At 35.0% G+C, this 16,241-nt stretch overlaps 2 protein-coding genes across 2 annotated transcripts; both read left to right on the top strand.

Annotated features, from left to right (window-relative positions):
• The first annotated feature begins 2,085 nt into the window (after positions 1 to 2,085).
• On the top strand, positions 2,086 to 6,433 carry LOC125185680 (fatty acyl-CoA reductase 2, chloroplastic-like). The gene is made up of 9 exons (XM_048082255.2): positions 2,086 to 2,388; positions 2,726 to 2,826; positions 2,907 to 3,106; positions 4,222 to 4,322; positions 4,404 to 4,596; positions 4,765 to 4,926; positions 5,538 to 5,619; positions 5,707 to 6,098; positions 6,177 to 6,433. The coding sequence occupies exons 1-9, from the start codon at positions 2,094 to 2,096 to the stop codon at positions 6,340 to 6,342; spliced, it is 1,692 nt and encodes a 563-aa protein (XP_047938212.2). The 5' UTR covers positions 2,086 to 2,093; the 3' UTR covers positions 6,343 to 6,433.
• Positions 6,434 to 12,356: 5,923 nt separating this feature from the next.
• LOC125219951 (acyltransferase GLAUCE-like) lies at positions 12,357 to 14,485 on the top strand. Its single transcript, XM_048122057.2, has 2 exons — positions 12,357 to 12,822; positions 13,439 to 14,485. The coding sequence occupies exons 1-2, from the start codon at positions 12,367 to 12,369 to the stop codon at positions 14,336 to 14,338; spliced, it is 1,356 nt and encodes a 451-aa protein (XP_047978014.2). The 5' UTR covers positions 12,357 to 12,366; the 3' UTR covers positions 14,339 to 14,485.
• Positions 14,486 to 16,241: the final 1,756 nt, after the last annotated feature.

Here is a 16,241-nt window from a genome sequence, read left to right as displayed (position 1 = left end):
CCGTACACACCGGCGGAGATGGAAGTGTTATTCAAAGCCTATGTGATCATCTCTGAAAATCCCGAGGTTGGCACGAACCAAACCGGGGATAGATTTTCGTAGCGCGTCTCTCGTCGGTACAATGAAAACCGGTCGGTTAGAACCATCTATCGCAATGAGAGTATGGTGCGCAATTCCATAAACAGAGCCCAAGACGAAATCCAAAAGTTCCAGGGGTATTACCTCCAGGAAGAGTGGTCGGCTGGGAGCGGCAAGAGCAAGCTTGACATCATTAGGGCCGCCTTGACGACCTACCAATCCATGAATTTGAAACCGTTCAAGTACCTCAATTGTTGGCAGGAGTCGTGCCATCATCCGAAGTATAAGGGAGGCGTAATATCCTCCTCCAGCTCCTCCAGCAAACGGTCGAGGTTAGTATTCCTATCCGACGGCGCCTCTGATGATGTGGCTACCCAGCTTGTCGGAACTAACTTGGGTAGCCCTGAGTCTGGCCCGAGCAGTTCCCGGTGCCCGCAAAGAAGGAAGAGCCCCGACTCCATCTACCCCCGATCCCGCTCCAGCTCCCGCTCCCTTTGTGCCACCTCAACCCCCCCATCAACTCGTTGTGCGTCCTCTTGGGTTAACTCAATGCGACTGATAGGTCTAACATAACTCCCTACCAACTTGCAACACATGTGGCAATAATACGGGGTCTCCGAAGAACATTGGGGATAGAGGACTAGTCTTCCGCGGGGGTATTTTTTAGTCTTTAATTATGTAATTTTTAATTTGTAGGATTTTAATTATGTATTTTTTTATTTTATAGGATTTTAATCATGTATTTTTATTTTTTAGGATTTTAATTATGTAAATTTTATTTTTAGGATTTAATTATGTAATTTTTATATTTTAATGCATTTTAATATTGTGGAAAAGTTTTTAGTAATTGAAGTATTTAAATTGAATAATAGAATGGTGAGACCCTTGAGCATGCTCTTGCGGAAGAGAGCATGGATGTGGGTGTTGTGCTTTTGCCTAAGAGCAGGGAGTAAAAGTGGGTCCGGGCCCACTTCCGTGCTCTTGGCAAAGAGCACAGATGTGGATGCTCTAATGATATACCCCCTCTGTCCACGAAAAATAGGGCGTATTTGCCATTTCTGGTTGTCCACGAAAAATAGGACATATTCAAAAAAGAAAAGTTTTCAACAACCTCTCTCTTACTTTTTTCCCTTCTCTCTTACTAATAATATGGACCCCATATTCCACTAACACTACTTCTCTCTTACTTTTTTCCCTTGCGTCTTACTTTACCAATTCTACATTAAAACTCTTGTCATTCGCAAAGTGCCCTATTTTTAGTGGACAGAGGAGTAGGGTTTTTTGTTTGAATATCCAAATTATATAGGCTTATTTACGGGAAATGTAATTTATTTAACTCATTTATTAGTATATACATTTCATTGATTATCTAATTAATACTTATAACCTTTTCGATCGAAATTTTTGATTCCATCCTAAAATTAATTGGTGATACATGGAGTGTCGCATGATATTTATATACTAGTTTAAGTTGTTTTTTTTGGCATCGACGTGGGGTAGTTATATAATACTCTTTTTTTTAGTTTTAATTGGCAACACCTTCCCTCGAACCCCTCAAACTAAATCATGGAGGGGTTAGGACTTTTTTTTCCTGATCATTTGTACCACTAGCTTAAATTTTTCTAATCGATTGAACTATAGCCCAAATTTAAAGTCCAGATTAACTGATGGGTCGATCAATTGTACCACTAGCTCAAACTTTTTCTAATCGACTAAACTATAGCCCAAATTTAAAATCCAGGTTTACTAATGGGTCAATTTGTTAAACAGAAGGAGTACTATAAGGTTCAATTTTTCTAATTCCCATCCCATCCCATCCCATTTCCAACATTTTATGCTTATCAAGTTATCATTTACGTTTCATAATTAAATTATAAACCCTACTTGGAAACAACGAAACACTAAAAAAATCTCATACCAATTTTCCTACTATTATAAATGTACATCTACTTAGTAAGAGAACTTCTCACACGCCTCCCTCCACTCTCTCTCTTTCTCTCTCTCTCACGTGAGCCATGTTACAACTAACAAAGAGCCCTCTTTTCTGTCCAGCAACTAGGGAAATTAAGGGAATGTCTTGTGACAGACCCAAGATTTCCTTTTTGTGCAATGATCTAAACGAAATCCAACTACAAAGGATATATTCCAAAAATAGTAAGATAAATGCAACAGTTATTGACGGCTTTAAAGCTGTTACTAAAGAACTAGAGATGCCATCAATGGTGGATTCTGGCTTAGGAATTGGAATATCCAATTTTTTTGAAGGAAAGAACATTTTCCTTACTGGTGGAACTGGCCTTCTAGGAAAAGGTTTGTTTATATATTTTTTATTATGTCACCATCCATGAAATATTGTCCACGTTTCCATTTTGGGTTGTCCATAAAATATTGTCCACATTCACTTTTTTAATTTTATGTAAGTGGACCTCATACTCAATCGTTTTATTACACTCACATTCCAATATAAAACTAATATATTAAAGTGAGACCTACACTTCACTAACTTTTTCAACTAAATTAATTTCCTTTACATTTTTAAAAGCATGTGCCGGTCAAATATAGACAATATTTCATGAACGGAGGGAGTATTATCTAGTAGATAACTGTATTTTCAGTTTTTTTTAATAATGTCCATAATATTTTGCAGTACTTGTGGAGAAGATGCTAAGGTCAACACCACTGGGAAAAATATATGTATTAATAAAAGCAGATAATCCGAAAGCAGCATGGGATAGATTGTTTAAAGAAGTATGGTTTTATGTCGAAATTATTTTTTCTTTATATAATTAATTAAATTTAAGACTACTAACGTAAAGCTTTTTTATTAGCTTATAAACTCGGAGTTATTTGGATGCATACAAGAAAAACATGGAAAATGTTACCAAGAATTTATAAAGGAGAAGGTGATACCAATTGTTGGTAATATTTGTGAGCCAAACTTAGGCATGGATTTGGATTCTGCTCGAGCAATAATGGAAGATGTCAACGTTATCATTGAATCTGCAGCTATTACAACCTTGAATGAAAGGCTAGTGTTCTTTCCCTTTTTAAATTTGAAATCTATTATTTGGCTTATAGCTAGTAAAATTTTCTTAGATTCTATAATATTTTTTAATTTATATGTTTTGAAAGTCAAGATATTATCCTATACTCATCCAATTTCTACCTAAAATTTGATAATAATCTTTAAAATTTGCAACTTTAATACTGTTTGATAGGGATATTAATTCAACCCGATACACGTGGTAGCCCGATTAGCCTAGAAAATGAGTAGGTTAGGGCTGTAATTTTATAACCCGAATACAAAACGGGCTAAACGGGTTGGCCCGAATGGGTTGCGGGTCAGCCCGACGGGTTGCAACTTTAAATTAAAAAATATTGAGTTTTTATATTTTTGAATTTTGATGTGGCATAATCATAAGTCTTCTTCGATCTACATTCTACTACACTGTGCCACTCAATCCCACACTATCAACTTTAATGTTTCACCTCAACTCATTTTTCATCGCCCCATCATCTGTCACTACTGTCTTACTACCAACAAAGCAAATCAATACAAAATTAAGAATTAACCCATCAAAATCTCAATATAGTTATCATTTTAATAATAATTCATGTAAGATATGATTTTTAATTTTCATAAATAAATAATTATGAAACAATGCCAAAATAATAACACGAACACAAGCTTTAATTGAAATTAATTGATTTAATTTTTTTTATATTTGCTTAGATTGTAGTTGATCGAGATGAAATGCTTCTTTCCAACTATTATTAAGGAAAACTATGAAAAATTTGAAGATTTTATATGATTCTAACACTAAGAAGAAAAAATATCTAAAAATTAAAATTATTTTTTGGAGGAAAATTTGATTACAAAAGATTATTTTTGAAAGTTTTTAGGCCCGAATAGCCCGATGGGTTAGCCCGAAACCCGGCGGGCTAAGGTTAGGGTCGAAAATTTATGACCCGAAAAATTCATAACCCGAATAGCTTGACAATCCGAGTGGGTTGGCCCGAACCCGAACGGGTTAGCTCGATTGACATCCCTACTGGTTGATGTAGCAAATTACTACTACATGCTTTAGATTTTTTGTCATAGATCAACTTTCCCTAATTATAAATTTATATGCATATTGCCAGGTACGATTTGTTACTTGACACTAATGTTAATGGCCCTCAAAGACTAATGAGGTTTGCTAAATCATGCAAGAACCTTGAGCTACTTGTCCATATTTCAACCGGTACGTAAAAATACCTAAATCATTTTTTATAGGATGGATTATGCTAATATGTTCATCAATATTGTAAATGTTTTTTGTTAGTGTATGTCAATGGTGAGAAAGAAGGGATCATCTTAGAGGAGCCGTTAACTATGGGGGAGAATAGAAGAAATGGCAACGGAGAAATATGTCTGCCCCTTGACGTTAGTGATGAAATAAATTTGGCATTGAGATCATGCAAGGCTACTTCAAACTATGATACCACCAAAGATATGAAAAGGCTTGGAATGGAAAGGTCAAATCTCTGTTTTTCTTCTTTAATTTGAGTCACAATTCATACAAATTTAATAATGAACTTATTATGATATGGTTGGAGAGAAAACGTCTTACCAAGTGACTGTGATACCTATAACAAATTGTTTTCTGATCAATTTATTTATGAAATTGTTATTTATCTTAACAGAGCGAAGTCGTATGGATGGTACAATACTTATCACTTGACCAAAGCAATGGCTGAAATGGTAATTCATGAAACAAGAGGAGATATACCAGTGCTAATCATTAGACCATCGGTTATAGAGAGCTGCTATAGAGAACCTTACCCCGGTTGGATACAAGGAAATAGGTAAAAGAAAATATTTGTTTTGAATTAATTATTATAGTTTATATTTCCCATATTTCCCGTTATTCCGAAATCATACCAATATTTAAAATTGCCACTATAAATGACATATATTTTAAAAAATGGTTGGTTGAACATGAGGAAGGTAAGGATCTCATTTGTGACTTTCGATTTATTTATATATTTTTTTAAATCTACCGATCTGATCAAGTCTCCCAAAGCATAGAAAATTGTGATGACGAGTTCATTTTTTAATGAGAAAATAGAGAGACAAGAGTCGGAGTATATGCATAAAAAAGTAGAGAATATATAAAATGACCTCGTCATTGTCATATTATGTCATGTCATCTCATGTTTTTAACATCAGTATCATCTTTTTAATTTACTTAACAAAAGATGTAATATATTTTTTTTAAAAAAAATTCTCTTTTATATTAATATATTCTTTTCTTTCTTCAATTAACATGTAAAACGTCTTCTAAAATTTCGTGTCATTATCCAAGTATGTCATTTAAAATAAGACAGAAGGAGTATCAAAAGTCTAGGTTTGCCAATGTTAACATAATTTTATTTATTAACTAACTTATTTTCATATGGTTTGGTATGAAATATAGGATGTTTGATCCGATCATTATTTCATATGGAAAGGGACAGCTTCCTGCCTTTTTAGGCAAACCAGATACACCCATGGATGTGGTGAGTAGCACAAGTTTAATTTACATATGATATGAATATTGATTGATGCTAACATTAATTAATAATTGTTTTCACGATGTTGATCAGATTCCATTAGACATGGCGGTGAACACAACAATTGCAGCTATTGCTAAGCATGGGAAAATGCATAAACCAGAAATCAATGTCTACCACTTGGCTTCCGATCTAGTCAACCCATTGCGATATTCACAATTTTTTGAATATATTCGCGATTACTTCACCTCAGAGCCTCTAATCCAGTCTGAAACTTTTACTCGAATCAATTACTATGATGATTTAAAAAGTATAAAATATTTTGACAATTTCGACGAATTTTCAAGCTATACGAGAGACGAGATAAATGAACGATTTGGCGGGAAGACGAATCAGATCAAAATACAAAAGCAATGTAAAGCAAAAGCTGCATATGCTGAGAACTTGTGCAAGATGTATGAATTTTTAGGATTTTTCAAAGCAAGGTACATATTTTAATTTTTACACTTGATGTATTTTATCCTATTTCATTAATTATTGAGCAATAAAATTGTTATATGCAGGTTCGATGTTGGCAACACGCAGAAATTATTGTCTGAAATGTCGATAGAAGAGAAAAACAGCTTTGCAGTTGATGTAAGAGAAGTAAATTGGAGGAAATATTTTCAGGAAATTCACATTCCTGGTTTGAGAAAGCACGTGCTCAACGACAAAAGGATATCTCTCTAGTGCTAATGAATTTGTTATGTTTGACGTTTTCTTTCTTCCTGTTTAATGCAAGAGAGGATGCTACTACGTGTATTTTTATTTGGAAAAATTCTAAAAATTATGTCTTAATAATATACAAAAATATCACTTTGTGGAAATCCTTCTCTTGTTAAACTAAAGTAAAGATTGGCTCAAAACAAATCATAATTCACATTTAAATTATTTTTTATTAAAAATCATCTTTATATTGAGATGAATATACCTACAAAAAATCGCTACGGATTATTCCGTCAATCCGTACGTCACTGAACAGGGTTTGACAGATTAGTGTCGGTTAGAACCGTAGTTAAAAAGTTTGTCACTAAAAATTTTAGTGACCGATTTGCCATGGTAAGTTCGTATTAGTGACGGACTAATTTGTCACTATTTAGTGACTGACGCGTTTCCGTCACTAGTTACTGAGGGATAGGCTGCTGTCACTACCATGATACACGTTTCACGCTAATTTGGGACATGAGTAATTATTGTAGTAACGTTTTTTTCGTTTTAAATTCATGTTTATAATAAAACATAACAGGAAGGGATAGAAGTTGGTGTTTAATAAAATTGAGGCAGAGAAGTGAACTGATGATGTATAAAAACCGATGATTTTATTCTTCAGAATGCATTGGTAAAATCATGTGTTTAGATCAAGTGTGAGTCTGTTGACTTCCTTGAGTGTGTATATCAATAACATTCCTATATGGTGTATCTTGCATTTATAAATTGGCAACAAAAAAATAAATTTTAGAAATGTCGAGTAGCACTACAATATCCTTTTGGTATTCCGCGTCACAGGCTTTAGTTTTGAGAACCTCCGCTCCATCGTAGACTTGTATCGACTCAATGCTTGGGGAGTTGGCGAAGATCCAATTCACGAAGAGTAGGTATTTATATGCTCAGACTGAGTTTCAATTGGATTGGATGATAGAGCAAGTGATGGGTGGTGTGGATCAAATTTGAGCCTTAGTGGATCGTCTCCAATACTTCGAATATAATTCTCGAGTTGTTGCAACAGTGTGATGGTGCGTAACCTAATTGTTGGCGAAATTCAAATTTATAAATTCGCAATCACAACACTACCCGGCCTCCTCCAACTAAAATTTTAGATTTAAGAATTCTTATAGGAGTATGATATTTTAACACTAATTTTACTTAAGGTTGGTGTTTAAATGGCATGGTTAGAACTTAATTAGAGGTTAGAACCCTAATCTTTTGTTACAGATATGAGGATGCATGATTTAATCTCTCTGGATTAATGGACTATTTTTTTCTTACATATTGAATTATTTATTTCTAACAACCAATACTTCTTATATGAGGAGTACTTCTTATGCATGCAATTTATTTCTAACAGCCAATATATTTCTAAGGTATATGCAATAACAGAGATAATAGATGATCCCCAACACTATAGCTCAATTAAAGGTGACAGACAAAATATATTTTTGGATGTTATAATACTGACATGGTCAGTAATGTGAACTCTTGCTTAAAAAAATTAAAATAAAATCTTAATGTGAACTCTTGTATGGGAATGTTAAAATAAAATCTCGTCTTCTTATAAACTGTTGGATTCTTCAAACTCGACGTGCGTGAGATGACAGATTACTTAATTATTTATTAGGATTATTACCAAATAATTTGTTGTATATTAACGAATATAACAGTGCTGATGCATGATGCATGAATCCACACCAATATGGAGGATCTAGCTACATTATTTATAAAATTATGTATTAGTATGATGCATGATGTGTGGATCCACACCAGTTAATTAAAAACATTTATACATATCTACATACATTAAGTTCGTAATTATCTCACATTCCATAATTATCGTTGATCGATTCCGTCAACAATATAGTTCTTACTCCATTTTCTAGTTTATATATTGTCGTTTGTCGTTTGTCCATTTCGTCGACAATTTGAGCTTTCGACAATGATATCTTGTTTTGAACTTTTTATTTTATTGTTGAGTCGTTTTTTTGGGATTATTTTAAAATAGTTGAGTTGTTTTTTTCTTTTTTAGGCACAAATTTTATTTTTCATGACTTTATTTTTGGATATTAATCCCTTAATCTCTATACCAAAATGAAATGCATCAACTAATATGGCATAGGGAATAATACATGGACCTAGAATTCAAATTTAACCATTCCATCGTCTTCAAATAATAATAATAATAATAAAAAAAGTAGCAGTACCAGCAACAACAACAGTAGCAGTAGTAATTAAAAATCATATTGATCAATACATTTACATTATCAATAGTCATGTCTAGCAACTCTAGGGCATCAATCATCATAGTTGTATTACTGAAACTCACATTGAGACGTTTACATTGTCAATCGTCATGTCTAGCAACTCTAGGGCATCAAAGTCTTTCTTTTCATATTTCTTCTCTGCCTATAACAAAGTTGTCAACTATGCTAGTAATTAATGAAATCAAAAGGTGTATTAGTTTCACTATTTTTGTTGAATAAATCTAAATATAGGGAAACAATATAGATTAGATTTGGTGAATGTCATATTGTCAATCCATATCATGCCAAATTAGTCAAACGTAGCAACGCATTTACTAAATCAAAAGTTGTACTCCCTCCGTCTCAAGGAAGATGACTCATTTCTTGGGCGATACGGAATTCTATGCAGTTTTATATTACTTCCTCTGTCCACGAATAGGAGTCTTATTTATATCCGGCACGGGTTTTAAGAAATGTTAAGAAAAGTGGGTGGAAGAAAGTTAGTGGAATAGGAGTCTCACTTGTATATATTAGTTTTAAATGATATGTGAGTGGAATGAGTTGGTGGAATATGGGGTCTCTTTACCATTTATGGTAATTATGAACCGGGACTCCTATTCATGGATAGACTAAAATGGAAAAACAGGACTCCTATTCGTGGATGGAGGAAGTATGTGTTAGATAGAGAGAATAAAGTAATATAGAATGATTAACATAGAGATAAATGAGTTTCTATTTTTATTAATGAGTCATCTTGGTGTGACAAACTAAAAATGAAAGTGAATCATCTTCGGTGTGACGGAGGGAAAGTTTCTTGTACCTACTTCAAACTAATGTTGATAATTTGGGAAAAGAGAAAGTACTGCTATGTGTCTGTGAGTTGGCAAAAGTTTCGGGTTCAAATTCATCGTGACACGACTTTAAATTTAAAAACTACTTGCCTATCGAAAAATAAAGTAACGCTAGGCTACAAGTAGTACTCCCTCCGTTCCATAGTAATGAAGGCGTTTCTTTTCGGTACGGGGATTAAGAAAAATTGTGTTAGGTGAGTTAAGTAAAGGGAGAGTAAAGTGGAAAATGAAAAAGGTGGAGAGATGGAGAGAGAATAAAGTAAGAGAGAGTAAAGTATGTGTGGAAAAATGTGTTGACTTTTACTAAAAAAAGAAATGACTCTATTACTATGGAACGTGCCAAAATAATAAAATTACTCTATTAATATGGAACGGTTCCATAGGGAGTATGTGTTTGTGAGTTTGGCAAAAGTTTTGGGTTCAAATTCATCGTGACTCGACTTTAAATTTTAAAACTATTTGCCTATCGATAAATAAAGTAACGCTAGGCTACAAGTAGTACTTTGTTGTAAAAGCATGTCAGTGTATTTTATGTTTGTTTTAGTGTATAGGTATACCCATGACAAAAAACATACTCAGTTCGTTTTATGTTAATAGATTTATTTTTTTAATTTGGAAAATTCTAAATTAATTGAGTTATTTATTTTTATCAAAAAGTAATTCTCTTTTTTATTTTATTCTTTTTTCGTCTCTCTTACTTTATCCTCTCTTACTTTTTTCACCATCCATTTAACACATTATTCTTAAACTATGTGACGGACAAAAATGCCTCTATTGACAAGGAACGGGAGGAGTACTACTTAAGGACATAAAAATTGAGACGCAATTGCTTGCGTCATAAAATTTTAAAAAATAACAACAATTTAAGACGGAAAAGAAAGCGCTCTTAAATTAAGGACATATTAACTTAATATTTTGCTTTTTTAATACATTTCTGTTTGCATCCTCTAATTTTAGTTGGGACACCAACAATAAGGACGCTTTTTTGAAATGTTAGTACTCCCTCTGTCCCTTAAAATTTGGCACCATTTGACCCGGCACGAATTTTAAGAAATGTAATAGAAAGTGGTTTGAAAAAGTTAGTGGCATGTGAGTCCTATTTTTATATATTAATTTTAAAATGAAATGTGAGAGAGAATGAGTTAGTGGAATTTGGGGTCTACTACCAAAAATGGTAAAAGTGAAAGATGTCAAATTATTAGCGAGGGATGAAAAGGAAATAAGTGACAAAATTTTCAGGGATGAAGGTAGAAATATATTTAGAAATGCAAATTAGCGTCTTTAATTGCATTAAAAAATAACTTTAACGTTTTTTTTGTTGTAGCGACCCCTCATTTCTGATTGGATCCGCCACTAAAGTTAATATGTATTCTCTTTGTTCTATTTCAAGTGAGTCATTTTCTTTATAACAAAAAAGTCACTATAATTTTGTTCCATTTTATTTTTATTTTTATTTTGTTCCATTTTATTTTTATTTTTATTTTTCGATATTATTATCTTTGTTACTTTATTGCATGTACACATAATCTACTAAATATATTTTTTTCTTAAATCTTTGTGTAAAGGAACAAATATAATTTTTTTTTTCTAAAATTATTGTTGCAATCAAGCATTAAACTAAAATGGATACTTTAAAAATAAATCATTCAATATTTTCTAAATAATACTACAAATTAATTTTTCAATTGTAATGTAATAATTTAAATAATTTCAAAGATTTAAATAATTCATATTTAGATAACACTACAAAGATTTAAATAATTTGTTTGAGATAATATGCAAATATTAATTAATACCACGAAGATTTTTATCTTTAAAAACTACAACAGAAGTACATAAACTTTCAAAAATCACAAGTTTGGTGCTCTCTTCAAACAACTACATGGACAAATGCATCCTTCAAGGGCTGAAGGATAGAATAATTAAAATTAGGACTGAAATTAGGATTTATTGAATTTTTAATTTTAAATGTAATTTTATAAATATTGGATATAAAAAAGTGCAAAACTCATTTTCTAGTACTAATTTTGTAGTTTACTTTAACTTATAATCGGACAGAATGGAGTATTAGTTAACTAATTTCTCTAAAAGTTGTTAGGATGGTGTCTTAAACAAAACGTGAAAAACAAAATTGTTGTTTGATTCCTTTATTATCACTTGAATATTCACGAACGCCAAGTTGCCAATTAGCAAAGTCAAGCATGCAGCACTGTAATTATAATACTATGAAGGATCACCTAAACACATGCATCACGTATATGATCGAGTTCGACGGTCCATTGCATATGTATTTATTATATTATAACATGAAGGATCACCTAAACACATGCATCACATATATGGTTGATGGTCCATTATGTATTTATATTATTGTGCAATAGTACTACAAAATTTATAAATTATAGTCCAGAAAAGTAACAAATTTATTCATGCAAATTAGTTCATCCCATTTTTGTGAATATCTATTACTTAAATTTTGCCGATCAATTCACAAATTTCTTCTTTAAGAGCAATCCTTCATAAATAAGACGTTGCATAGTATAATACTCCCTTCGTTCCATAACAATAGAGATATTTGGACGGAACGAGTTTTAATATATAATCGTAATGTAGGAGAGAAATAGAAAGAAAACTTATTAAAGTATTTTAGTGGAGAATGAGTTTCATCTCATTAGAGATACATAAGTTAAAAAAAATAGAAATAAATTATTTTTATGGACAAAATGAAAATAGTCTCTATTTTGATGGTACGAAGGGAGTAGTAATTAATACTCTTCCCATCCGTAATAAACGTAGTGTGAAGTAGATTTACAAAATGTTATCACCATGATCTAGCTAGCCTACACTACTCAAACAATATAAGTACACATGCTCTACAACCAAAAGCAATCAACAAAAAATCAATTCAGATGGCATCTCTATCTCCATTCCCTACCTTGAATGATCTCAAGATCACATACCACCACAGCTCCCTTGTATTCCCATCACAAGAAATTCCACACAAAACAGTTTTTTTGTCAAACATCGACCAAATTCTCAACTACAATATCCCAACAGCTCATTTCTTTAAGCCAAATCAAGATTTCCCCTTTGAAAATGTCGTGAAACGCCTTAGAATGGCACTTGAAAAAGTGCTTGTGCACTATGATTTTATGGCTGGAAGGCTCAAACTCAACGCCAAGATCGGCCGCCTAGAGATGGACTGCAACGGAGCCGGAGTCGGCTTCGTCGTCGTGTCGTCGGAGCTATCTTTGGAAGAGATAGGGAGCTACTTGGTTTATCCAAACTTGGGATACCGCCAGCTTGTTGCGCAAAACTTGGACAATTTAGCACCTGAAGTTGACCAACCGTTGTGTTTTTTTCAGGTACGCTTATGGGAAAAAATCAGATTTCCTCCGTCCCATTTTAGGAGTCTTAGTTTTTCATTTTAGTCTGTCTCACTTTAGAAATCTCAGTTTTTCATTTTAGTCTATCCCGAATCCCAGTTAAAATATTCCATAAATGGTAATAAGCTCCACATTCCCTAACATCATTCCACTCACATTTTAATTTTATAATAAAAATAATACTCTCACCGTCCCATAGAAATAGGCCCAATTAATTTTTTCATCGGTCTAATAGAAATAGTCCATATCATTTATCGAAACTTTTTTGCTCCTTTTTTACCTTTTCATTTATGAACCTCACCATCCACTATATTATTTCAACCAATTTTTGTCTTTCTCTCTTACTTTATCAATTTCACATTAAAACCCGTGACATCCCCAATTAGCCTATTTCAATGAGACGAATGAAGTATATAAAAATGAGACTCACATTCCACAATTTATTTTCACCAACTATCCTCTACATTTGTAAAATCCGTGCCCTACTCAATTAGGAATCCTAAACTGGGACCGAAAGAGTAATTTTCATAATACAATGAATCATTTTTTCATTGTAATTTCGATCTTATGCCATCCTTCTAACACATAATTGCAGGTAACATCATTTAAATGCGGTGGATTTGCAATCGGAATATGCACTAATCACATCTTACTCGATGGATTAGGCGCCAAATCATTCATAGAAAACCTAGCTTCTCAAGCTTTCGACGACAAACCCTTAGCCCACATCCCATGCAACGACCGCCGCCTCCTCGCCGCCCGATCCCCGCCGCAAATCTCCTTCCCCCACCCCGAGTTCCTCGACCTCCGCCTCCCCGTCGGCGAGCACTCCTCCCCTCCGGTCTTCGATTGTACCCGGGAGCCACTCGATTTCAAGATCTTCAAACTCACTCTCCCGGACATTGAAAACCTAAAACAAATGGCCAAAACTGCCGCCAACGCGAAGATCACAACCTTCGGCGTGGCAGCAGCGCTCATATGGCGGTGCAAAGCCCTCTCTGGAGGCGGCGGAGATTGGGGAGAGAGGGTTTCGACTTTGCTTAATGTGATTGATATAAGGCCAAGGAGGAATCCGCAGCTTCCACCGGGATATAGTGGAAATGGGGTGCTTCCGATAGGGGTTTCTGCCGCGGTGGAGGAGCTTGAGAAGGGGCCGTTTTCGGGGGTGGTGGAGGTGGTGGCGAAAGGGGCGGAAGCGATGACGGATGAGTATATAAAATCGGCTTTTGATTGGATGGAGGGGCATAGAGGGTTACCCCATGGAGATTATATGGTTAGTTCGTGGCTAGGGTTAGGGTTTGAGCGGGTCGAGTACCCGTGGGGAAAACCGGTTTATTGTTGCCCGGTGGTGAACCATCGGAAGGATATATGTTGGATATTTCGTGACGCCGTTGATGGTGGAGTTGGTGCAATGGTGGCTTTGCCTCCTCAAGAGATGGAGAAATTTGATGGTGTGTTTCAAGACTTTTTTCAGCAATTGGGAAGTTCTAATTGATTGATAGTGGTATCATGCTCAAGAGTTGTTGTTTGTTTGTGTTATGCGTAATGTTGTGTGTGATGTATTCTCCTTTTTGACTATATATGGTTGAATTTCATATAACATGTCTTTCTTGAATTTTGAATGAAGAAACATAGTATGATCAATTTATATGTATTTCATGAATTATGAATATTGTTGAAACACACTTCGATCAATTTTGTAACACGCTAGTGTTGGTTTCTGGATTACAAGAGATAAAACTAGTCGGACATAATACAACCCAAGAAGAAATACAAATGGAAAAAACTGAAACAAGATTACAAGGAAAATTCGAAACAAGTAAACCGTGAAAGTTGTTAGCCAAGTCGAGGAGTCCTCTTTCCGCAAGACGAGATACGCCACGGTAGTGCTCTTCGGATTGACGTTTCGTCCCCAAAGATAAAACACTACGTCTCTGATGAAACAGCAGAGCTCCAGCTAACTGGATGGAGGTGAGGGCAAAGCTTCGACAGAAGAACAATGCAAAAGAGGGAGAGCGCTTATGCTTTGTAGAATGCTTGTGAATTAGTCTCTAGAATGCAAGAATATGCATGTCTATTTATAGGCCAAGTCCACTCATTTGAATTGATGGAGTCAACACTCATAATGTGTGTCTTGATGGCTAGATTGTAACCGCAGGGGGTTACTAGCCGTTACGGACGTTACAAACGTCAACCATGGAGCATGAACCTGGACGGATGTATCTAGACACCTCTCACGTAGTTGTTCATTCCAGAAATGTATCTGGACTGCCCGATCAATGTGCACGCATTCTACGAAGCCACATTATTTTATCTACGTGTCCAAAATAATATTAATTAATTAATTAAATTTTTACAAAGATAATCTCCTTTGCGCCATGCATCATAGTCCGCCAAGATCTCGAGTCTCGTCTTGATCACTTGGCGCGGGTGGCTCATTCTCCGTGAGGAATTTGGCGACGCCCAATGTTGTCAAGTAGAACAACATTTTTTGATATCACCTCTTAAAGTCAGATCCTCCAAATTTTGGTGGCTTTTCGGCGGGTAGTATCATTCTAGGTGCTAAAGGTCTCGCACTTGGTCCTTGGAAGGAACCATTCACGTTGCCCCAAAAGGAGCCAACAACATGTTGGGCGTAGAGCCCGCCATGGTTGTACCGGCACCCGTGTTGGACCCGAAGGCCCCAACACTCGATCCATTAAAGGATCCGAAGAAACCACTAAAAGTGGAACCAACCGACCCACTGGAGGAGTATCCAACAGTGGGCTCAAAGGGGTTTGAAAACCCCCATGACAGTGTTGATGAAGAGGTGAACCCTGGGGTAGGGTTCATCGTCGAGACCGACGACGTGTTGACCGCTGGACCGGTGGTCGCGATGGTGGAGGAAATTATGGCACGGTGGTGGCCGGAGTGGTGGCAGCAGCAGTGTTGGATTCGGTCGACATCTCCAGCAAGGGTATTAAGGTTTCGAAAGTATTTAAGTTCAGTTATGTTCAAATTCCTTCAAAGGCAAGTTATATCTCGTCTTGCGATTGTTGGTTTCTAGATTACAAGAGATAAAACTAGCCGGGTATAATACAACCCAAGAAGAAATACAAATGGACAAAACTGAAACAAGATTACAAGGAAAATTCGAAACAAGTAAACCGTGAATGTTGTTAGCCGAGCGAGGAGTCCACTTTCTGCAAGACGAGATACGCCCCGGTAGTACTCTTCGGATTGGTGTTTCGTCCTGATGAGTCTCGTTCTAAGCCTTGGTTACTGGTCAGTATAACGTGCTTTATGGATAATATCTGCAAAATAGTTGCTAAAGTGTGCAGGTTGAGGTACTAAATCAGGAGGAAAGGTTCAGAAGGAATTCAAGTGAAAAAGAAGCAAAAGGTGTGCAAACTGGTCAG

This window comes from Salvia hispanica, chromosome 1 (assembly GCF_029641045.1).
Source record: "Salvia hispanica isolate PSC_SH4W2 chromosome 1, Shi_PSC_v1, whole genome shotgun sequence".
Classification (NCBI taxonomy): domain Eukaryota; kingdom Viridiplantae; phylum Streptophyta; class Magnoliopsida; order Lamiales; family Lamiaceae; genus Salvia; species Salvia hispanica.
Note: the sequence above shows the minus strand (reverse complement) of the source record. Positions and strands in the feature narration are given on the sequence as shown.

Coding starts and splice junctions, on each gene's coding strand:
- LOC125185680 (XM_048082255.2), top strand. CDS start 2,094: ATGTTACAACTAACAAAGAGCCCTCTTTTCTGTCCAGCAACTAGGGAA. Junction 2,389..2,725: donor AACTGGCCTTCTAGGAAAAG/GTTTGTTTATAT, acceptor AATATTTTGCAG/TACTTGTGGAGAAGATGCTA. Junction 2,827..2,906: donor GGGATAGATTGTTTAAAGAA/GTATGGTTTTAT, acceptor CTTTTTTATTAG/CTTATAAACTCGGAGTTATT.
- LOC125219951 (XM_048122057.2), top strand. CDS start 12,367: ATGGCATCTCTATCTCCATTCCCTACCTTGAATGATCTCAAGATCACA. Junction 12,823..13,438: donor AACCGTTGTGTTTTTTTCAG/GTACGCTTATGG, acceptor ACATAATTGCAG/GTAACATCATTTAAATGCGG.